The following is a 16,741-nucleotide window of genomic DNA, read 5'->3' on the forward strand; positions in this document are numbered from 1 at the left end:
TGTATGTATATATATGTATATATATATATATATATGTATATATATATATATATATGTATATACATATATATGTGTATATATACATATATATATATCTATATATATACACATATATATATATATATGTGTATATCTATATATAGATATACATATATATATACACACATGTGTGTGTGTGTGTGTGTGCTATATGTAAAAAAAATCTCTAAATTAAAACAAAGAAAACTTTAGAACAAACTTTTTATTCTATTTTGCAATATCTTTCGCTACTCATTTTATTCCTCTCTAGTTAATTTAGCTTTTTCTTATTTTATAAAGGTTAAATGCAGTGCACTTACAGGAATACACTCACCTACAGAACTTTAACTTCACCATCACAGTCATCATATATTCAAACTCAGTGGGGCTAATTGGCATGTGGGCAGTGTGCCACCGCACTGGGCGGCACTCTGGACGTTATGTTTAAAAAAAATAATTCTATCCCCATTTTTTATTTTATTTTCCCATCCTTCACTGTGATTTAGGTAAAATACAGCAGTTACATCTGTCTTTCAGGACATGGTAACCTACAAAAGTTCATTTGAGGCAACCGGACTATTCTCGTTGGGTGTGTCCCCTGATGGCAGTCAACAGCAGTGTTGTTGATGCCCAGCGTGTAGTGAAGCGAAAGTCTTGCGTAGCAATCTGTCGTTCGCTCGCCTTGAGGCAAAGCAGCTCTTTAGGGCCACTCTTCCCGTAGAATGAGGCAATCTTGAGCAGAGCGATGTCAGGACATTGTTATAGGCAGGCGATAGAAGAGGTTTGAGGCATCACCTATTGTATGGAGACATCTTTTCTAATTTGACATGGATGGCTTCTTTTCACCTCAAACCAGCGGCCATTCCTATCCAGAATTTGGATGTCATTGTCCTTCTTGAGATGCAATTGAATCACTGACTATGGACCTGAAGAAACCTCTGCGTCACTCGAGAAGATATCAAAAAACACATTGTACACTGACGCCGGGCCCGTCTCGAGAAGCTCCCCAGTCCTTATAACCAATCCTTTAGTTTCTGTTACTAATATAAAAATACTGTAGCACTTACTAAACTTGCAATGAAAATAACTTTTATTGACTTAAGTTTCACATTATTCACATACCGGTAGAGTTTTCCTTTGCTTGACCCTAATGCGATTGTAAACATAGAATTTAATATTTTTCCAGTTGCGGTTCTTTAGCGCTTTTGGGTCAGCCCTTAAACATTCCTCACAGTCATTCTTTCCTGGGACAATGCAAGAGGTGATGAAACGACTCATATGTTTCTTCACTGCCTGGACTTCTTGCTGGCTCCACTGTGTTGACGTCTTCTGTCGTGCTTTACCTAATGTGACTAGCACAGGCAGCTCAATGCAAAACTAATACTAAAATCTACATTTTCAGCAAGATGTACAGCAAGAAAGCAAATTTAACATAATAGAGCCTGGATGTAGCATTTACCATCAATGGTAGTCGAACAAGTTGCCTCCTCCAAGGGCGCGGTCTCTTCAGTTTTCGAACAGGTTGCCTCCTCCAAGGTATTGTCATCTTCCTCACTGCTGTCAATAACTGTTTCTGTTGAAGTAATGCAAAGTACAGCTCGTTAATGTGAATAAACAAAAAATAAACTGTACAAATATTCAGAAACATTCAACACACCATGTGAATTTATTTCAATTTGATCCAAGTCCTGGCCTTGAAACTCAGCTAATCTTCCTTGTTCGAGTGCCATCAAAACTTTGCTGATCTTGGCAAGTTGCTCGGTCTTCTGAGGGAGTCGACAGAACTCAGGAGGGACTTTTATGTCATGACCAAGAACGTTAGCCAGCTGGTTCATCTCAGTGTCGGTCATGTTCAGCACAGTCGACAAGGTTGCTGCATGCTTGCACAGTCTGGTGGATGTGATTGACTTGGAGTACTTCACACCACAAAGCTTCGCATGGCCACGGAGGCAGTTTGAAGCTCGGGCGTGTGTCATGGTGCCAGGTCTTGCAAACAGGTATTTGTTTTCTTCAAGAACTCCACAGCTCTGTCTCAGCAGAACAAGGAGTTGTAATGCACACAGCATCTTTGGTGTCAGGAGAATTGGAATTGGCCGGCCATGTTTCCCCATGACGATAATCTTTATGAAATGTCTGCACAGTTTTTTCTCAACTTCAGAGAGTGCCCAGTCGACATTCTTGTGTGGATCAACAGTCTCGCTTGCTAAAAATGCAGATAAGGGCATGTTCGCAACCACGGCCTCCCTGCGTCGGTTAAAAATAATTATTTGGCTGAGGCAGACATTGGATAGCTCCACCCAGGCTTGGCAAGAAATGCTTTGGGCAAGGCATTTGTAGTGCTTGTCTCCCATTTGGTTGAGATATATGTGCATTTTCTGAACATCTTCAATAAAAGGCACAAGAGTGGGCATGTTCCATCGAGAGTCCTTGATGTTCCTCAGTCCTACAGGCGAAATCAATTCATTCCACCTTTTCTGATGGACTTTTTGGAACTCAGTGGCTTTCTTTACAAGCGCTTCATTGTCTGTGATTAAACCTTGAGCTTCTAACAATTTGCTTGCTTCAGTCAGGGTATTGTGAAGTTTGTTGGCAAGTGTTGGATAAGTGAGCTTCCCTGCTTTAATGTTATACCCGCATGTCGACTTCACAGCTTCAGTCAGTTCTGTGTACTTTTGTGGATCTATGAGGTCTTCAAATTTTTTACAGGAGGTGACCTTCCTTGCATTTGCAATGAGCCTCCCCATTTCTCTCATCTTGACTCGCACATACTCGAGGTTTTTTGCTGATGTTCCACCTTTGTTTAACAGGCGTTGCCCAATATCAATAATGACCTTGTCATTTTTTATTATATCTGTGATTGAGTTATGATTCATGGCACTGATGACACCCCAAAGTTCCTTACTCGCGTGGGAAGGTATCCGACCTATGTATGAACACAGTGACTGAACCCGCTTCCTTCCCGGCTTAGGAGGGACTGATGCAGGGTTAAAGACACAAGCGTGCATATGTCGCCACAACACCTTCCTTGCAAAAAGCCCTTGACAGTAGGCACAGTGCATGAAGTCACTTCCCTGCGCTTCTTTGGGTGGTTGCTTATATGGCACCAGCTCACCCTTTCCTGACTTCAAAACAGCAGTATTGTGTTCAAAATTGCCCCTGTTGCGAATGTAATCGAGCTGCTTTTTTCTCTCCTTTGACCTCTTTGGAAAGCTTAGGGCTTCAGCCACATCCCATTTATCGTGATGTGCGCATTGTAGGTGTCGAGCCATCTTTGCATAAGGCTTTGAACAATACAAGCAATAATGTCTCTTGAAGTATGTTCTTTTGTGGCTTCTTTTTTGGTATGCACGAATAAAAACATGGCCGTTTACTCCACTACTTGAATTTGGTTCATCAGGGGATGTGGTTGAACCATGTGGTTGGGGAGAACCTGGAGAACATTTCCAGCGTTCTTTGTCAGTGTCACAAGTTGCATCACAGTTCGAGTGTTCATCATCACCACTGTCTGTGTCGAAAAAGGGTGATGATATGTTGTCACACTCTGATTGTGGAGCTGAGAGGTTGTCTGCTTGTGATCGTCCACAGCTGTCTCCATTATCTTTTTTCATTTGTTGACATAAGCTGCTACTTGGAGGTTCAGCCTCTCTGTTGTCCTCACTTTCACCTTTACCAGCATCTTCACTCCTCAAAGTTAATGCCAACTTGGTGACATCATACTCCTTGTCTTCCTCTTTAATGTTATAGGAGTTTGGCGGCTCTTTTTCTTTGTGGAGGGGCTCTTTTTCCTCTTCCTCTTTATTGTGACAGAGCATTGGCTCCTCTTCCTCTTTGTGATGGGACTTTGGCTCCTCTTTCTCTTTGATGTGGAGGGACTCTTTTTCCTCTTCATCTTTAATATGGGGGGGCTCTTCATTCTCTTTCTCGTTAATGTGGGGGGGCTTTTCCTTTTTTTTGTCAATGTAAGGGGGCTTTGGCACCTGCTGCTCAGGATGAAGATATTCTTCATCGACGTCTGTAATTAACAACAAGACAAAGGTACATGGTTTGGTAAAATCAAACTTTGCTCGGTCATGTCTCATGCTGTAACTGTGATGTGTATTATTGTTTATACGTTTTTGACAATGTTCATCAAGACGTTAGATAATCACATTTACATTCCTTTCAAAGGCGCTTGAGGAGTTGATTAGTTGGAATAGTACTAGGAATTGATGATTCGCTATTCAGATTGATTTTCACATTCCAATGAAAAAATTATTCCCAAATCAGAATTTTTGCATTCGAATGAAAACAAATCAATGCGTTGCAATGCTTTTGTTTACTTCCACTACCATTTTGACTTACTGCGCATCGCTTCTGCCTATGTACGCATTGTAGCGCAGATCTTAAAGTTTTCTTAAAAATTAAATGCGCTATTTAAGAGAGAGAAAGGCAGAAAGTTGATCCAAATAGCTAGCACGGCTAAGTAGCCAGCAGGCACTGGCGACGAGCGCAAAGACCCGACTGGGATTCTACCTGTGGCCAAGCTTTGGCGAGGGAGCCTAGTTAAAGTAAGCCATTTTAAACTAACAAGAAAAACTTTTCTGTACGGAGCCACGCCAACTAAAACGCGCCAGTCAAAAGTCAAAACATGCCCACGTACTCTCTTACCGGTTCTTTAGATAGTTCGCAAATAATCAATTTGGAGTTTTTATTTGTTGGACTATTATTTTGGAATAGTACAAGTAACTAACACTTCGATTGTGATTTGTTATTCAGTCGTCACTATCAATACGAATAACGATGGGGGTTTTAGAGGGCAAGTTCGACCATTAAACTGGAAGTACAACATTTTGTCAATTTCATTTTTATCTAAATGGCACAAAAAAGCGAAATGAAGTGCAAAGTGAAATTCAACTCCCGTATTTTCACGACCATAAGGCACACTTAAAGGGCACCTTATGTGTGCACCGAGTTCCAAAATCTGTAAATGTTGTGTGATTTTAATGAGCGCTCCGCTTGACTGGCTAGGAGCATTTCCTGCCGACACGCTGCTTATATAGAGGAAGGCGGACGTGACTGAGGACAGCATGCGGACGTAAAGGGGGAAGGGTGCACGTGACAGAGGATGCTAAAGACACGCCCCCAGTAGGGATATAGTTCCGGTATGTGGATCGGTTTGGCTAAGGACCTACGGCTTCTTTACAGACTTGTTTAAACTCAGTCATATTGGAGGGTTTTTGTGTATGTGTCTTAAGGTCATACCACACAAAAATGGCACCAACGAAGAGACACCCTTACGAAGCACAGTTTAAACTGCAAGCTATTAGTTACGGAACATGGGAATTGAGCAGCCGCGAGAGAATTCAAGATCAACGAATCCATGGTTCGCAAGTGGAGGAAGCAGGAAAACGAGCTTTGCCAAGTCAAGAAGACGAAGTTGAGTTTCCGCAGAAACAAGGCGAGGTGGCCCGAGTTAGAAGACCAACTCGAGCAATGGATTAATGAGCAAAAAACAGCCGGTAGAAGCGTCTCTACAGTCACCATTTGACTGAGGGCAATAACGCGGAGCTTGCCATCATTCCGGGAGGCTTGACGAAGATACTCCAACCGCTGGACATCGGTGTAAACGGCGTTCAAAGTGAAGTTGTGAGCGGCGTGGGAGCCATGGATGACAAGATGGCGAATACAGCTTTACTAAGACTAGGAGGCAGCGCCGGGCGAGTTACGCCACAATTTGTGAATGGATTGTGGATGCTTGGACTAACGTGTCTGCTTGCACTGTTGTTCGAGCTTTCGTAAAAGCCGGCATCATTTCTGAGGAGCCGCACGGCAATGAGACTGACTCCGTGTTTGATTGAGAACTTGCCCAGCTCTTCATTTCAGATACAGAAGATGAGGACTTTGATGGATTTGTGGATGAGGATTGATCAAAAAATAACGTGAGCACATTGTTAAATACTTCAATAAAGTATAATCTAAATCAGTTTTGCTCCCGCTGCCTTTTTAAAAACATTGTTTGAGCGTGCATGCATGCTACCGTATGTTTTAAGCTACCGTATGTTTTACCATGCCTGTGCACAATAATACGGTGCGCCTTATGTATGTGTTAAATACAGAATTAGACCCGTAACTGAGAATGCGCCTTTTAATACAGTGCGCCTTATGGTCGTGAAAATACGGTAAGATACTGTGGTATGACCTTAAGACACATACACAAAAACCCTCCAATATGACTTGAGTTTAAACAAGTCTGTAAAGAAGAGTGACCCAAAATTCTTCCACGACGACTTGACTTGACATGAGTTTAATTATTTTGTGACCAAGATTGTGACTCATATCAATTCAACAGTCCCTATTGAAATGTACTGAAATACCATGAAGCTGATCCAACCACCCCCCAAAAATTTTAGGGTACCTGTTTTAATACAGAAAAATAGTGGTGTTGTTAAAAAAAAAAAAGGTCAAATTAAAAGAAATGAAAACAAATGCAACTAAATAAAGTGGTTTCATAAAGTAGTGTTGTATGTATGCCTTCAAGGGTAGGTGGTTAGAGTATAACCATCTGGGCACAAATTGTGGCCTAATGGAGCTTGTTGCTAATGTTCTCATTTTGTCTCATGTTTAACGGCCCCGTTCAATAAATGGATGAAGGTGCATCGCCGACTGTGGCTCTCCCAGCTCTTGTGTGAACTGCATTACAGTTTGATTACTCTTTTATTCACACTTCACTCGATATGCAGCATGACTGGAGCGCACTTGTAACTAAAACTAAAAAAGAAAAAAACATTTACTAAGCGAAGGCTTGTAACTAGAAAAACTCATAAATTGGGGAAATCAAGGTACCACGTATTACGTTTAGGGGAATATTACTTTTTCACAAGGAAATTTTTCCCCCATGAATTTAATAAAATCATCATTTAAAACCCACCTTTTATATTAACTGTCTTTGTTGAGATTAAAATTGGTTTGAGGATTTGATTAACATTTAAATATAAATTACAACAAAAAAATCAAGTTATGAAGGGGACAAAAACATTTATACGGCACTGTCAATAATAATTGGTGTTTTATACATTGTACTGCAAGCAAAAAGAAAACCCCACATTAACCTTGACTCACAGAGGGGTACATAATCATAAGGGGGGAAAAGAAATCCATCCATCCATCCATTTTCTGAGCCGCTTCTCCTCACTAGGGTCGCGGGCGTGCTGGAGCCTATCCCAGCTATCATCGGGCAGGAGGCGGGGTACACCCTGAACTGGTTGCCAGCCAATCACAGGGCACATAGAAACACACAACCATTCGCACTCACAGTCATGCCTACAGGCAATTTAGAGTCTCCAATTAATGCATGTTTTTGGGATGTGGGAGGAAACCGGAGTGCCCGGAGAAAACCCACGCAGGCACGGGAAGAACATGCAAACTCCACACAGGCGGGGACGGGGATTGAACCCCGCACCTCAGAACTGTGAGGCTGACGCTCTAACCAGTCGCCCACCGTGCCGCCGGGGGGAAAAGAAATACAATAAAATCCACAAATAGGTGAATTGAACCGCAAATATGCGGGGGTCCACTGTAACTTGATCAATAACAGTAAAGACATATTTTTACCATGATTATGAATGTATAAAGATTAGAGTGTATTGGCTTTAATGAGTCCTTAGGATCATTCATGCACATGTATCTGCAGAGTTTAAAGTGTTAATGATTTGAGTGGGGTGGGTGAGATTCGCCCGGGGTTCCTCAAGGCTCTGGATGTTGGAGGGCTGTCCTGGTTAACACGCCTCTGCAACATTGCGTGGACATCGGGGACAGTGCCTCTGGATTGGCAGACTGGGGGTGGTGGTTCCCCTTTTTAAGAAGGGGGACCAGAGGGTGTGTTCCAACTACAGGGGGATCACACTCCTCAGCCTCCCTGGTAAAGTCTATTCAGGGGTGCTGGAGAGGAGGGTCCGTCGGGAAGTTGAATCTCAGATTCAGGAGGAGCAGTGTGGTTTTCGTCCTGGCCGTGGAACAGTGGACCAGCTCTACACCCTTGGCAGGGTCCTCGAGGGTGCAAGGGAGTTCGCCCAACCAGTCTACATGTGTTTTGTGGACTTGGAGAAGGCGTTCGACCGTGTCCCTCGGAGGACTCATGGTTAAGTTATAGTTTTCATGGTGTCTTGTGATTTTGTAACGTTATGGGTGGAGAGGGAAAATAAAGAAAAAAATCTGGACATCAGTATGAATCGAGGCCTTTTTGATGGCGCCGTGTAGTCACAGTAAGCGTTCATGCTTAGGAATGTTAGAAAATGCATGTTACATACATGTAACATTACATGTAACATGTACATCAGGGCCGTGCAGAGACCTTTGGAAAGTTAAATGCGGGCACGTGGAACAAGAGTTTGAAACGCCTTAGCATAGCACTGCACGCTATTCACTTGCCTTAAGGACACCAGGAATTGCAGTTTCTAACAAGGGTGCGTAGCATTTTCTTATTTGTTCATCGGAACGATTATAAACCCACCAATTAGTATTTTGTGTGCAAATTACACCTTTTTTGTGGTCATCTATTAGCATTTTGTGTGCATGTCACAACTATATTGTGACCACCATAACATTCCCATGTCAAGCCGGGAACTCTGTACATGTCAGTGGAGTTATTCTCTCGAACAGTTTTTGTTTTCAATGTAATACAATTGAGAAATAAATTTTAAACGGTGGTCCACCTCACATTCTCCTTCTGCGGCATAGCATTGCTTTTCTGCCCTCAATTACTTTATAACTATATAGATTTTGTTTTTTTTACAGTGTAAAGATAGACATTAATTAAGCACCTTCTGCAGAACAGTAAATAAACTATCTCAACAATACATTCATAACACTCATGATCGCAACCAAATTTATCAAACCATTATCATAAAAGGAAAATGCAGTAATGGAAATTGCACAACAGCTATTGAGTTAAAATACAATTAAGTCAAATCACAACCGGCCACATAATTGACTGTCCAATGATGACACAAGATGGAAAGGAAGTGAAAGGGAATTGAACCACTTTTGAAATATAAATTAAGATTTCAAATCCTCAGTTTAGTCAAATTGGACTATTTTCTGATTTCCTAAGTCATCTATCAAAGCAAACAAGTTACCTTTGTGTTTTAAGCAAAACAAGTGCCCAGTCTACCCAATTTGAAATCCTAAGGCCCACCAAACCCTTAAATCATAACTCTGACAACATATGAGGCTAGGATCAGTACGTTTCCAAACAATGTTCCATATGTGCAGTGAGTGGCTTTGTTTCTTACATTCAAAAAGCTTGCAAGCAAGCTAATATACTGTAGGTAACAATATCAATCTTTCATCAGGGCTCCGATTTGACTTTATGACACATTGTGTATCAAAATGATAACTTTTGATTTGGACCGAGTCACACAGACATCTCCTTGCCGGTCGACTTTTCACGATCACTAACTCACTCTACATTAACGTTCACATGACCTATTAACATTCACTCCCATTGACAGGTTTAGAAGTCAAATATCCGTATTAACTGGGGAGGCTGGCAGTGAATTAGTTTTAATTTCTCATACATTGTCTACATTAACATGTAGAAGCGTTACTAAACTTATACAACTATTTTGTCCAACAACTGATCGGTCCGCTTGTTCGTGTGTGAGCCGTGGCGTATGGTGCATTCAAGCGTAGCTCGGAAATGCATGCCATGTTAAAAAGGATTTTAATAGTTTGAATGACTGTAGAATTGTGTTTCTGTGTATGAGTGAGGTGTAGCAGGGAATATATTCAGTGGCACCTTGTTTTTTGCTCTGTTACGGCACCTCTGATTCTGGTGAAACTTGTGTTACTTTTATGTCTGATAAACATGAATCTCACTCCTGGACGATGGCGCCCTAACGCATTTCAAATAAAACTATATCCTGAATGATCTTATCTGCTCTTCAGCATTCATACAACTGCCACAGGAATGTTTTTAATAATTGTAAGTTAGTTACTTAAAAATATATATATATCTAAAAAAAAAAAAAAAAGTAAGAGTAAGACGTAACAAACCTGCGCCGAATAACACATCTCGAAGCTTCTTGAAACTAGCGTCCAGTAGTCGACGTTGTCGCCTTCTCTCCTCTTTAGTTCCAGAAAGTTCTCCCACGTATTCTGCTGACGTTCGTGCACACATTTCCCCCCCCACGGCAATACAACACTTTACACTTACCCTTGATCTCTGCTTAGCTATGTGTCGCCAACAAACGTGTCTCTTTGTTAGAGGCTAGCAAGCTAATAAAAGCTAAACCAGCTCAAAGAGTTTCAAAGTGCACCGAGACGAGATTATCCGGACACGACCACTTGTTGAATCATGTTTTACCCCAGTCAAGTAGTCACGGGGCGCACCATGTCGAGCCTTAAGTACGTTCAGTACGAATTCTTGGAAGAACGATTTAGTGAAGCACGTTTGGTTCCACAAATCGTAAACGGGAGCGCTGCGGCGGAAGTTGTACGGCAAGTCCACTTGGACGAACGAGACGGCAGCGAAAAATGGATACACAAAAGTAAAATTAACAACAACTAAAATGTTGCACAAGTAGAAGAAGAGTCATTTATTCTCCTGTATGTCAGCATTTGGAGTAGATCTCTGAATAAGCTAAAAATTATTTTACATATAATGTATGTCGTCAACTGTGGTACTGCTTTAATTGAGTTTCTTTCATTACAATATATAATTTTAATTTGCTCCAATTAGGGGTGAATAAACGGAGGCGTTCTAAAGCAATGATTCGAAGCTTTGGCGCACTTAAAAAAAAGCGCTCCATCTGTTGGCTAAACCTGCGTATTGCGTTTACGGAGTGGTTGTTATGTGTGTTGTGGTGTCATAAACGCTTCAAAGAGACAATTTCATGTTATGTCATGTCTCTTAGTCGGTGCCTACAGGTTGTAGTGTGTTTGTGTGTGTGTAATTTATGATACCTGCATGATGCAGTGGAGGTGTGTTTCTGATTCATTACTGTATATGTTTTCATCATGTTGTTAGCAGGCTGACGTGTACAGTTTCTCACCCCAGTGCACCAGTGCATCACCAGGATAGCAGTGATGAAGCATGTATGTTTTGCATGAACAAATTTTTTTATGCATCTGTGGGTGTGGAGAGAAAAAGGATTTAAAAGATGCCACCATAATGTGAACACGTCATCTCCACTCAATTAAGTTTCTGTACCTGAACTTCAATGTGTTTTTCAGTTCTGGAGGAGATGTGGAAAATTGTTCAACCATCTAATTCCCACTACATTGCGGAGACCAAGGACTGATAGAATAGCTCTAGTCAAAGGTGTGATTGTAGGGCGTCATTAACTCATGCAAATGAGGAATATTAATGAGGAAGTTTCCACCCAACGACTCTTGTGGACTGTCTTCTCGGCGTGGCGGCTTAACGACTCCCCCCCTTATTTGGATTCCAAAAGAATGATACCATACGTGGTGTGGTGCATGCCTCTTAATTGGAGCATAAATAGTTGAGTTTTCCACACAAACACTAGCAAGTATGACATAATTCACAGCTGGACAGGGCGCTACATTAACTTTTGCACTGGTAGCACATGATTTGGTCGCACCCTTTCTGGGGGAGGTGATGAAATAGCATACCGTAGTTTTAGGAGGTAAAAAGATTGACAGTGAAAAAAACGTGTCTCTATTACACACACAAAAATTGGAGAATCCGTATTTAAAATCATGGCTAAACTATAATGAATTGTTAACCTACCTGAGTAACACGAGTCATACATGATGAAACCGTTATTTATATGGAACGCCCATCACCTTCCAAAACTTCATGCCAATTGCAGAATATTTAATTTTAACATTTGTTTATGAACTATAGTTGAAACAACAACACATTTACATAAATACAAATAATTATCTAAATTGTACATAAATTCATATTTTAAATAACAGAAGTACTGTTATTAGGATTTTCCTATAGTGCATACAGCATAAAATGTCTTTAAAAAAAGAAACCAAAAAGCTTTAATTGTTTTTGTTCGCTGTGAAAAAAAAAGGGAAAGAAAAAAATTGAACTATTTCCATGGATATTTTGAGGGCATTTCATATTTAATTCAGCTACTGTTGAGTACATGCCACTAGACTTATCTAGCTAGGCAGTGATGAAGTTACAAATATCAGTGTAAATTCTTACTTTGTCTTAAATTGAGCAAACACCTCATGTTTTACAGTGTGGAGAGTGAGAGCGGTGCGGTGATGAAGGGGCGCCATCAGGGCACCCCTATACCACCCACTCACCAGTCACTCATAGGTGCTCGGCAGAAAAATTTAATCTGCACCCCCGGATATCTGCCCTGCGATTGGCTGGTGACCGGTTCAGGGTGTACCCCGCCTCTTGCCCGAAAATAGCTGGGATAGGCTCCACCACGCCCGCGACCCTAGTGAGGATAAGCAGTACGGAAAATGAATGGATGGATATTTAGACTGGTAATAATTGCAAAGTGCTTGTTAAAATTGCATCACATTCCCATTGTACTGCTTCAACTTCAGGTGAAGATACGTGTGATGCACATCCAACAATCAGCAGCGAGCTTGCTATGATGTGATCCGTCATAGGAAACACAAACTGGGTTGTCACTACACAAAACACTAACTTAGGCCGAGTACAAAACAAAATGATGTAAAACCAGTTAGTAAAACACACACCTACTATTACATTACAAACCACAAACAACATCTAATATTAATGATAAAACAAGCTATGGGTGGAAGTTAGCGTCAACGGCCAATCTCATTTCTTTATTTGCAGCCTCCTCGGCCCTCACTCCTCTTTACATGATAGTGCCTCCCACCAGAGAGCCCATTCAGAAGACGAGAAAAACAAGTTTGGAAAAATGAGACGTTTGCTCCTCATTGTCATCATTACATGGAGATTATATTATTTGGGGTGAAATACAAACAGGCAAAATGTCAGTCTAATTACAGAAATACATTATAAAGAGCACATCTAAAATTTAATGTGCATTCACATTTGTGGAGTGTCTAATTTCACACATATTGATGATTGACAATTAAAGCATCCATCCATTTTCTACCGCTTATCCGGGGTCGGGTCGCGGGGGCAGTAGGTTTAGCAGGGACACCCAGACTTCCCTCTCCCCAGCCACTTCATCCAGCTCTTCCAGGGGGATCCCGAGGCGTTCCCAGGCTAGCCGAAGGACGTAGTCTCTCCAGCGTGTCCTTGGTTGTCCCCGGGGTCTCCTCCCGGTGGGACGTGCCCGGAACACCTCACTGGGGAGGCGTCCGGGAGGCATCCGAATCACATGCCCCAGTCAACTCATCTGGCTCCTCTCGATGTGGTAGAGCAGCGACTCTACTCTGAGATCCTCCCGGATGACCGAGCTTCTCACCCTTAGAGATACAAAGGGAGAGCCCGGACACCCTCCGGAGGAAAATAATTTCGGCCGCTTGTATCCGGGATCTTGTTCGTTCGGTCACGACCCACAGCTCATGACCATAGGTGAGGGTAGGAACGCGTAGATCGACCGGTAAATCGAGAGCTTCGCCTTTCGGCTTAGCTCCTTCTTTACCACAACGGACCGATACAAAGTCCGCATCACTGCAGATGCTGCACCGATCCACCTGTCGATCTCCTGTTCCATTCTTCCCTCACTCGTGAACAAGACCCCAAGATATTTGAACTCCTCCACTTGGGGCAGGATCTCATCCCCGACCTGGAGAGGGCATGCCACCCTTTTCCGACTGGGGACCATGGTCTCAGATTTGGAGCTGCTGATTCTCATCCCAGCCGCTTCACACCCGGCTGCGAACGGCTCCAGTGAGAGTTGAAGGTCACGGCTTGATGAAGCCAACAGAACCACATCATCTGCAAAAAGCAGAGATGCAATACTGAGGCCACCCAACCTGACCCCCTCTACACCTTGGCTGTGCCTAGAAATTCTGTCCATAAAATGTATGAACAGAATCGGTGACAAAGGGCACCCTTGGCGGAATCCAACCTTCACCGGGAACGAGTCCGACTTACTGCCGGATATGCGGACCAAACTCTGACTCCGGTCGTACAGGGACCGAACAGCCCGTATCAGGGCATACTCCCACAGGACTCCCCGAGGGACACGGTCGAACGCCTTCTCCAAGTCCACAAAACACATGTAGACTGGTTGGGCGAACTCCCACGCACCCTCGAGGACCCTGCTGAGGGTGTAGAGCTGGTCCACTGTTCCACGGCCAGGACGAAAACCACACTGCTCCTCCTGAATCTGAGATTTGACTTCCCGATGGACCCTCCTTTCCAGCACCCCTGAATAGACCTTACCAGGGAGGCTGAGAAGTGTGATCCCCCTGTAGTTGGAACACACCCTACGGTCCCCCTTCTTAAAAAGGGGGACCACTACCCCAGTCCGCCAATCCAGAGGCACTGTCCCCGATGTCCACGCGATGTTGCAGAGGTGTGTCAACCAGGACAGCCCCACAACATCCAGAGCCTTTAGGAACTCCGGGTGAATCTCATCCAGACGCGGGTCCCTGCCACCGAGGAGCTTTGTAATTACCTTGGTCCCCTCAAACCCAGAGATAGGAGAGCCCACCTCAGTGAACCCACACTCTGCTTCCTCATGGGAAGGCATGTCGGTGGAATTGAGGAGGTCTTCGAAGTATTCTCCCCACCGACTCACAACGTCCCGAGTCGAGGTCAGCAGCGCCCCATCCCCACTATACACAGTGTTGGTGGTGCACTGCTTTCCTCTCCTGAGACACCGGATGGTGGACCAGAATTTCCTCAAAGCTGTCCAGAAGTCTTTCTCCATGGCCTTACCGAACTCCTCCCATACCAGAGTTTTTGCTTCAGCGACCAACAGAGCTGCATTCCACTTGGCCAGCCGGTACCCATCAGCTGCCTCAGGAGTCCCACAGGCCCGATAGGACTCCTTCTTCAGCTTGACGGCATCCCTCACCGTTGGTGTCCACCAACGGGTTTGGGGATTGCCGCCACAACAGGCACCGACCACCTTACGGCCACAGCTCCGGTCGACCGCCTCAGCAATGGAGGCGCGGAACATGGTCCACTCGGACTCGATGTCCCCCGCCTCCCCTGCAAAGTTCTGTCGGAGGTAGGAGTTGAAACTCCTTCTGACAGGGGATTCTGCCAGACGTTGCTAGCAGACACAATACGTTTGGGCCTGCCACGTCGGACCGGCATGGATCAGGTGGTGATCAGTTGACAGCTCCGCCCCTCTCTTCACCAGAGTGTCCAAGACATGCGGCCGCAAGTCCGATGACACGACCACAAATTCGATCATCGAACTGCGACCTGGTGCCAAGTGCACGTGTGGACACCCTTATGCTTGAACATGGTGTTCGTTATGGACAAGCCGTGAGCACAGAAGTCCAATAAAAGAACACCGCTCGGGTTCTGATCGGGGGGCCGTTCCTCCCAATCACGCCCTTCCAGGTCTCACTGTCATTGCCCACGTGAGCATTGAAGTCCCCCAGCAGAATGATGGAGTCCCCAGCAGGAGCGCTCTCCAGCACCCCCTCCAAGGACTCAAAAAAGGTGGCTACTCTGAACTGCTGTTTGGTCCATAGGCACAAACAACAGTCAGGACCCGTCCCCCCACCCGAAGGCGGAGGGAGGCTCCCCTCTTGTCCACCGGAGTGAACCCCAACGTACAGGCGCCAAGCCGGGGGGCAATAAGTCAATAAATATACCCACACCTGCTCGGCGCCTCTCACCGTGGGCAACTCCAGAGTGAAAGAGAGTCCAACTCCTCTCGAGAGGACTGGTACCAGAGCCCAAGCTGTGTGTGGAGGCGAGTCCGACTGTATCTAGTCGGAATTTCTCGACCTCACACACCAGCTCGGGCTCCTTCACTGCCAGAGAGGTGACATTCCACATCCCTAGAGCCAGCTTCTGTAGCCGGGGATCGGATCAGCAAGGTCCCCGCCTTCGGCCACCGCCCAGCTCACACTGCACCCGACCCCAATGGCCCCTTCCACAGGCTGTGAGCCCATGGGAAGTGAGACCCACGTTACCCTTTCGGGCTGTGCATGGGTGCAGGCCCGGCCACCAGTCGCTCGACATCGAGCCCCACCGCCAGGCCTGGCTCCAGTGGGGGGCCCCGGTGACCCGCGTCCGGCCAAGGGAAAACGAAGTCCATTGTTTGTCGTCATCATAAGCCGTGCTTTGTCTGGTCCCTCACCTAGGACCTGTTTGTCATGGGTGACCCTGCCAGGGGCATAAAGCCCCAGACAACTTAGCTCCTAGGATCATTGGGACACACAAACCCCTCCACCACGATAAGGTGACGGCTCAAGGAGGGGCAATTAAAGCATATCATACCATAATATCAAAAGATTCAGAGAATCCGGAAAAATCTTGGCACGTAAGTGGCAAGACCCAAAATTAACATTGAATGCCCGCGACCTTTCGATCCGTCAGGCAGCACTGCATGAAAAACTTACCTCATTGTGAAAGTGATATTGCCATGTGGGCTCAGGAACACTTAGTTAAAACTCTACCATGCAAAGCGAAAGCCAAATATCACCAACACCCAGAATGGCCGCTGGGCCCGTGTTCTTCTGAAATGGACTGACGCAAAGTGGAAAAGTGTGACGAGTCCACATTTCAAATTGTTTTTGGAAATCATGGAACTGGTGTCCTCCAGGCCAAGGAGGAAAAGGACTATCCAGATGGTCATCAGGATCAAGTTTCAAAGCCAGCATCTGTGATGGTATT

General features: G+C 44.4%; 1 protein-coding gene across 2 annotated transcripts; it reads right to left on the minus strand.

The window, feature by feature from the left end:
- Positions 1-1,090: 1,090 nt before the first annotated feature.
- On the minus strand, positions 1,091-10,518 carry LOC133473276 (uncharacterized). 2 transcript variants are annotated; one of them, XM_061764877.1, is made up of 4 exons: positions 10,051-10,517; positions 1,676-4,030; positions 1,478-1,591; positions 1,091-1,370 (listed from the first exon to the last, which is right to left on the minus strand). In XM_061764877.1, the coding sequence occupies exons 1-4, from the start codon at positions 10,172-10,174 to the stop codon at positions 1,129-1,131; spliced, it is 2,835 nt and encodes a 944-aa protein (XP_061620861.1). In that variant the 5' UTR covers positions 10,175-10,517; the 3' UTR covers positions 1,091-1,128. The 2 variants fall into 2 exon arrangements, with proteins under 2 accessions (XP_061620861.1, XP_061620862.1); XM_061764878.1 differs by having other exon boundaries at positions 1,091-1,591; positions 10,051-10,518.
- Between the last annotated feature and the right edge of the window lie 6,223 nt (positions 10,519-16,741).

The sequence above is a fragment of the Phyllopteryx taeniolatus genome, unplaced genomic scaffold (genome assembly GCF_024500385.1).
Source record: "Phyllopteryx taeniolatus isolate TA_2022b unplaced genomic scaffold, UOR_Ptae_1.2 contig_24, whole genome shotgun sequence".
In the NCBI taxonomy this organism is placed as follows: domain Eukaryota; kingdom Metazoa; phylum Chordata; class Actinopteri; order Syngnathiformes; family Syngnathidae; genus Phyllopteryx; species Phyllopteryx taeniolatus.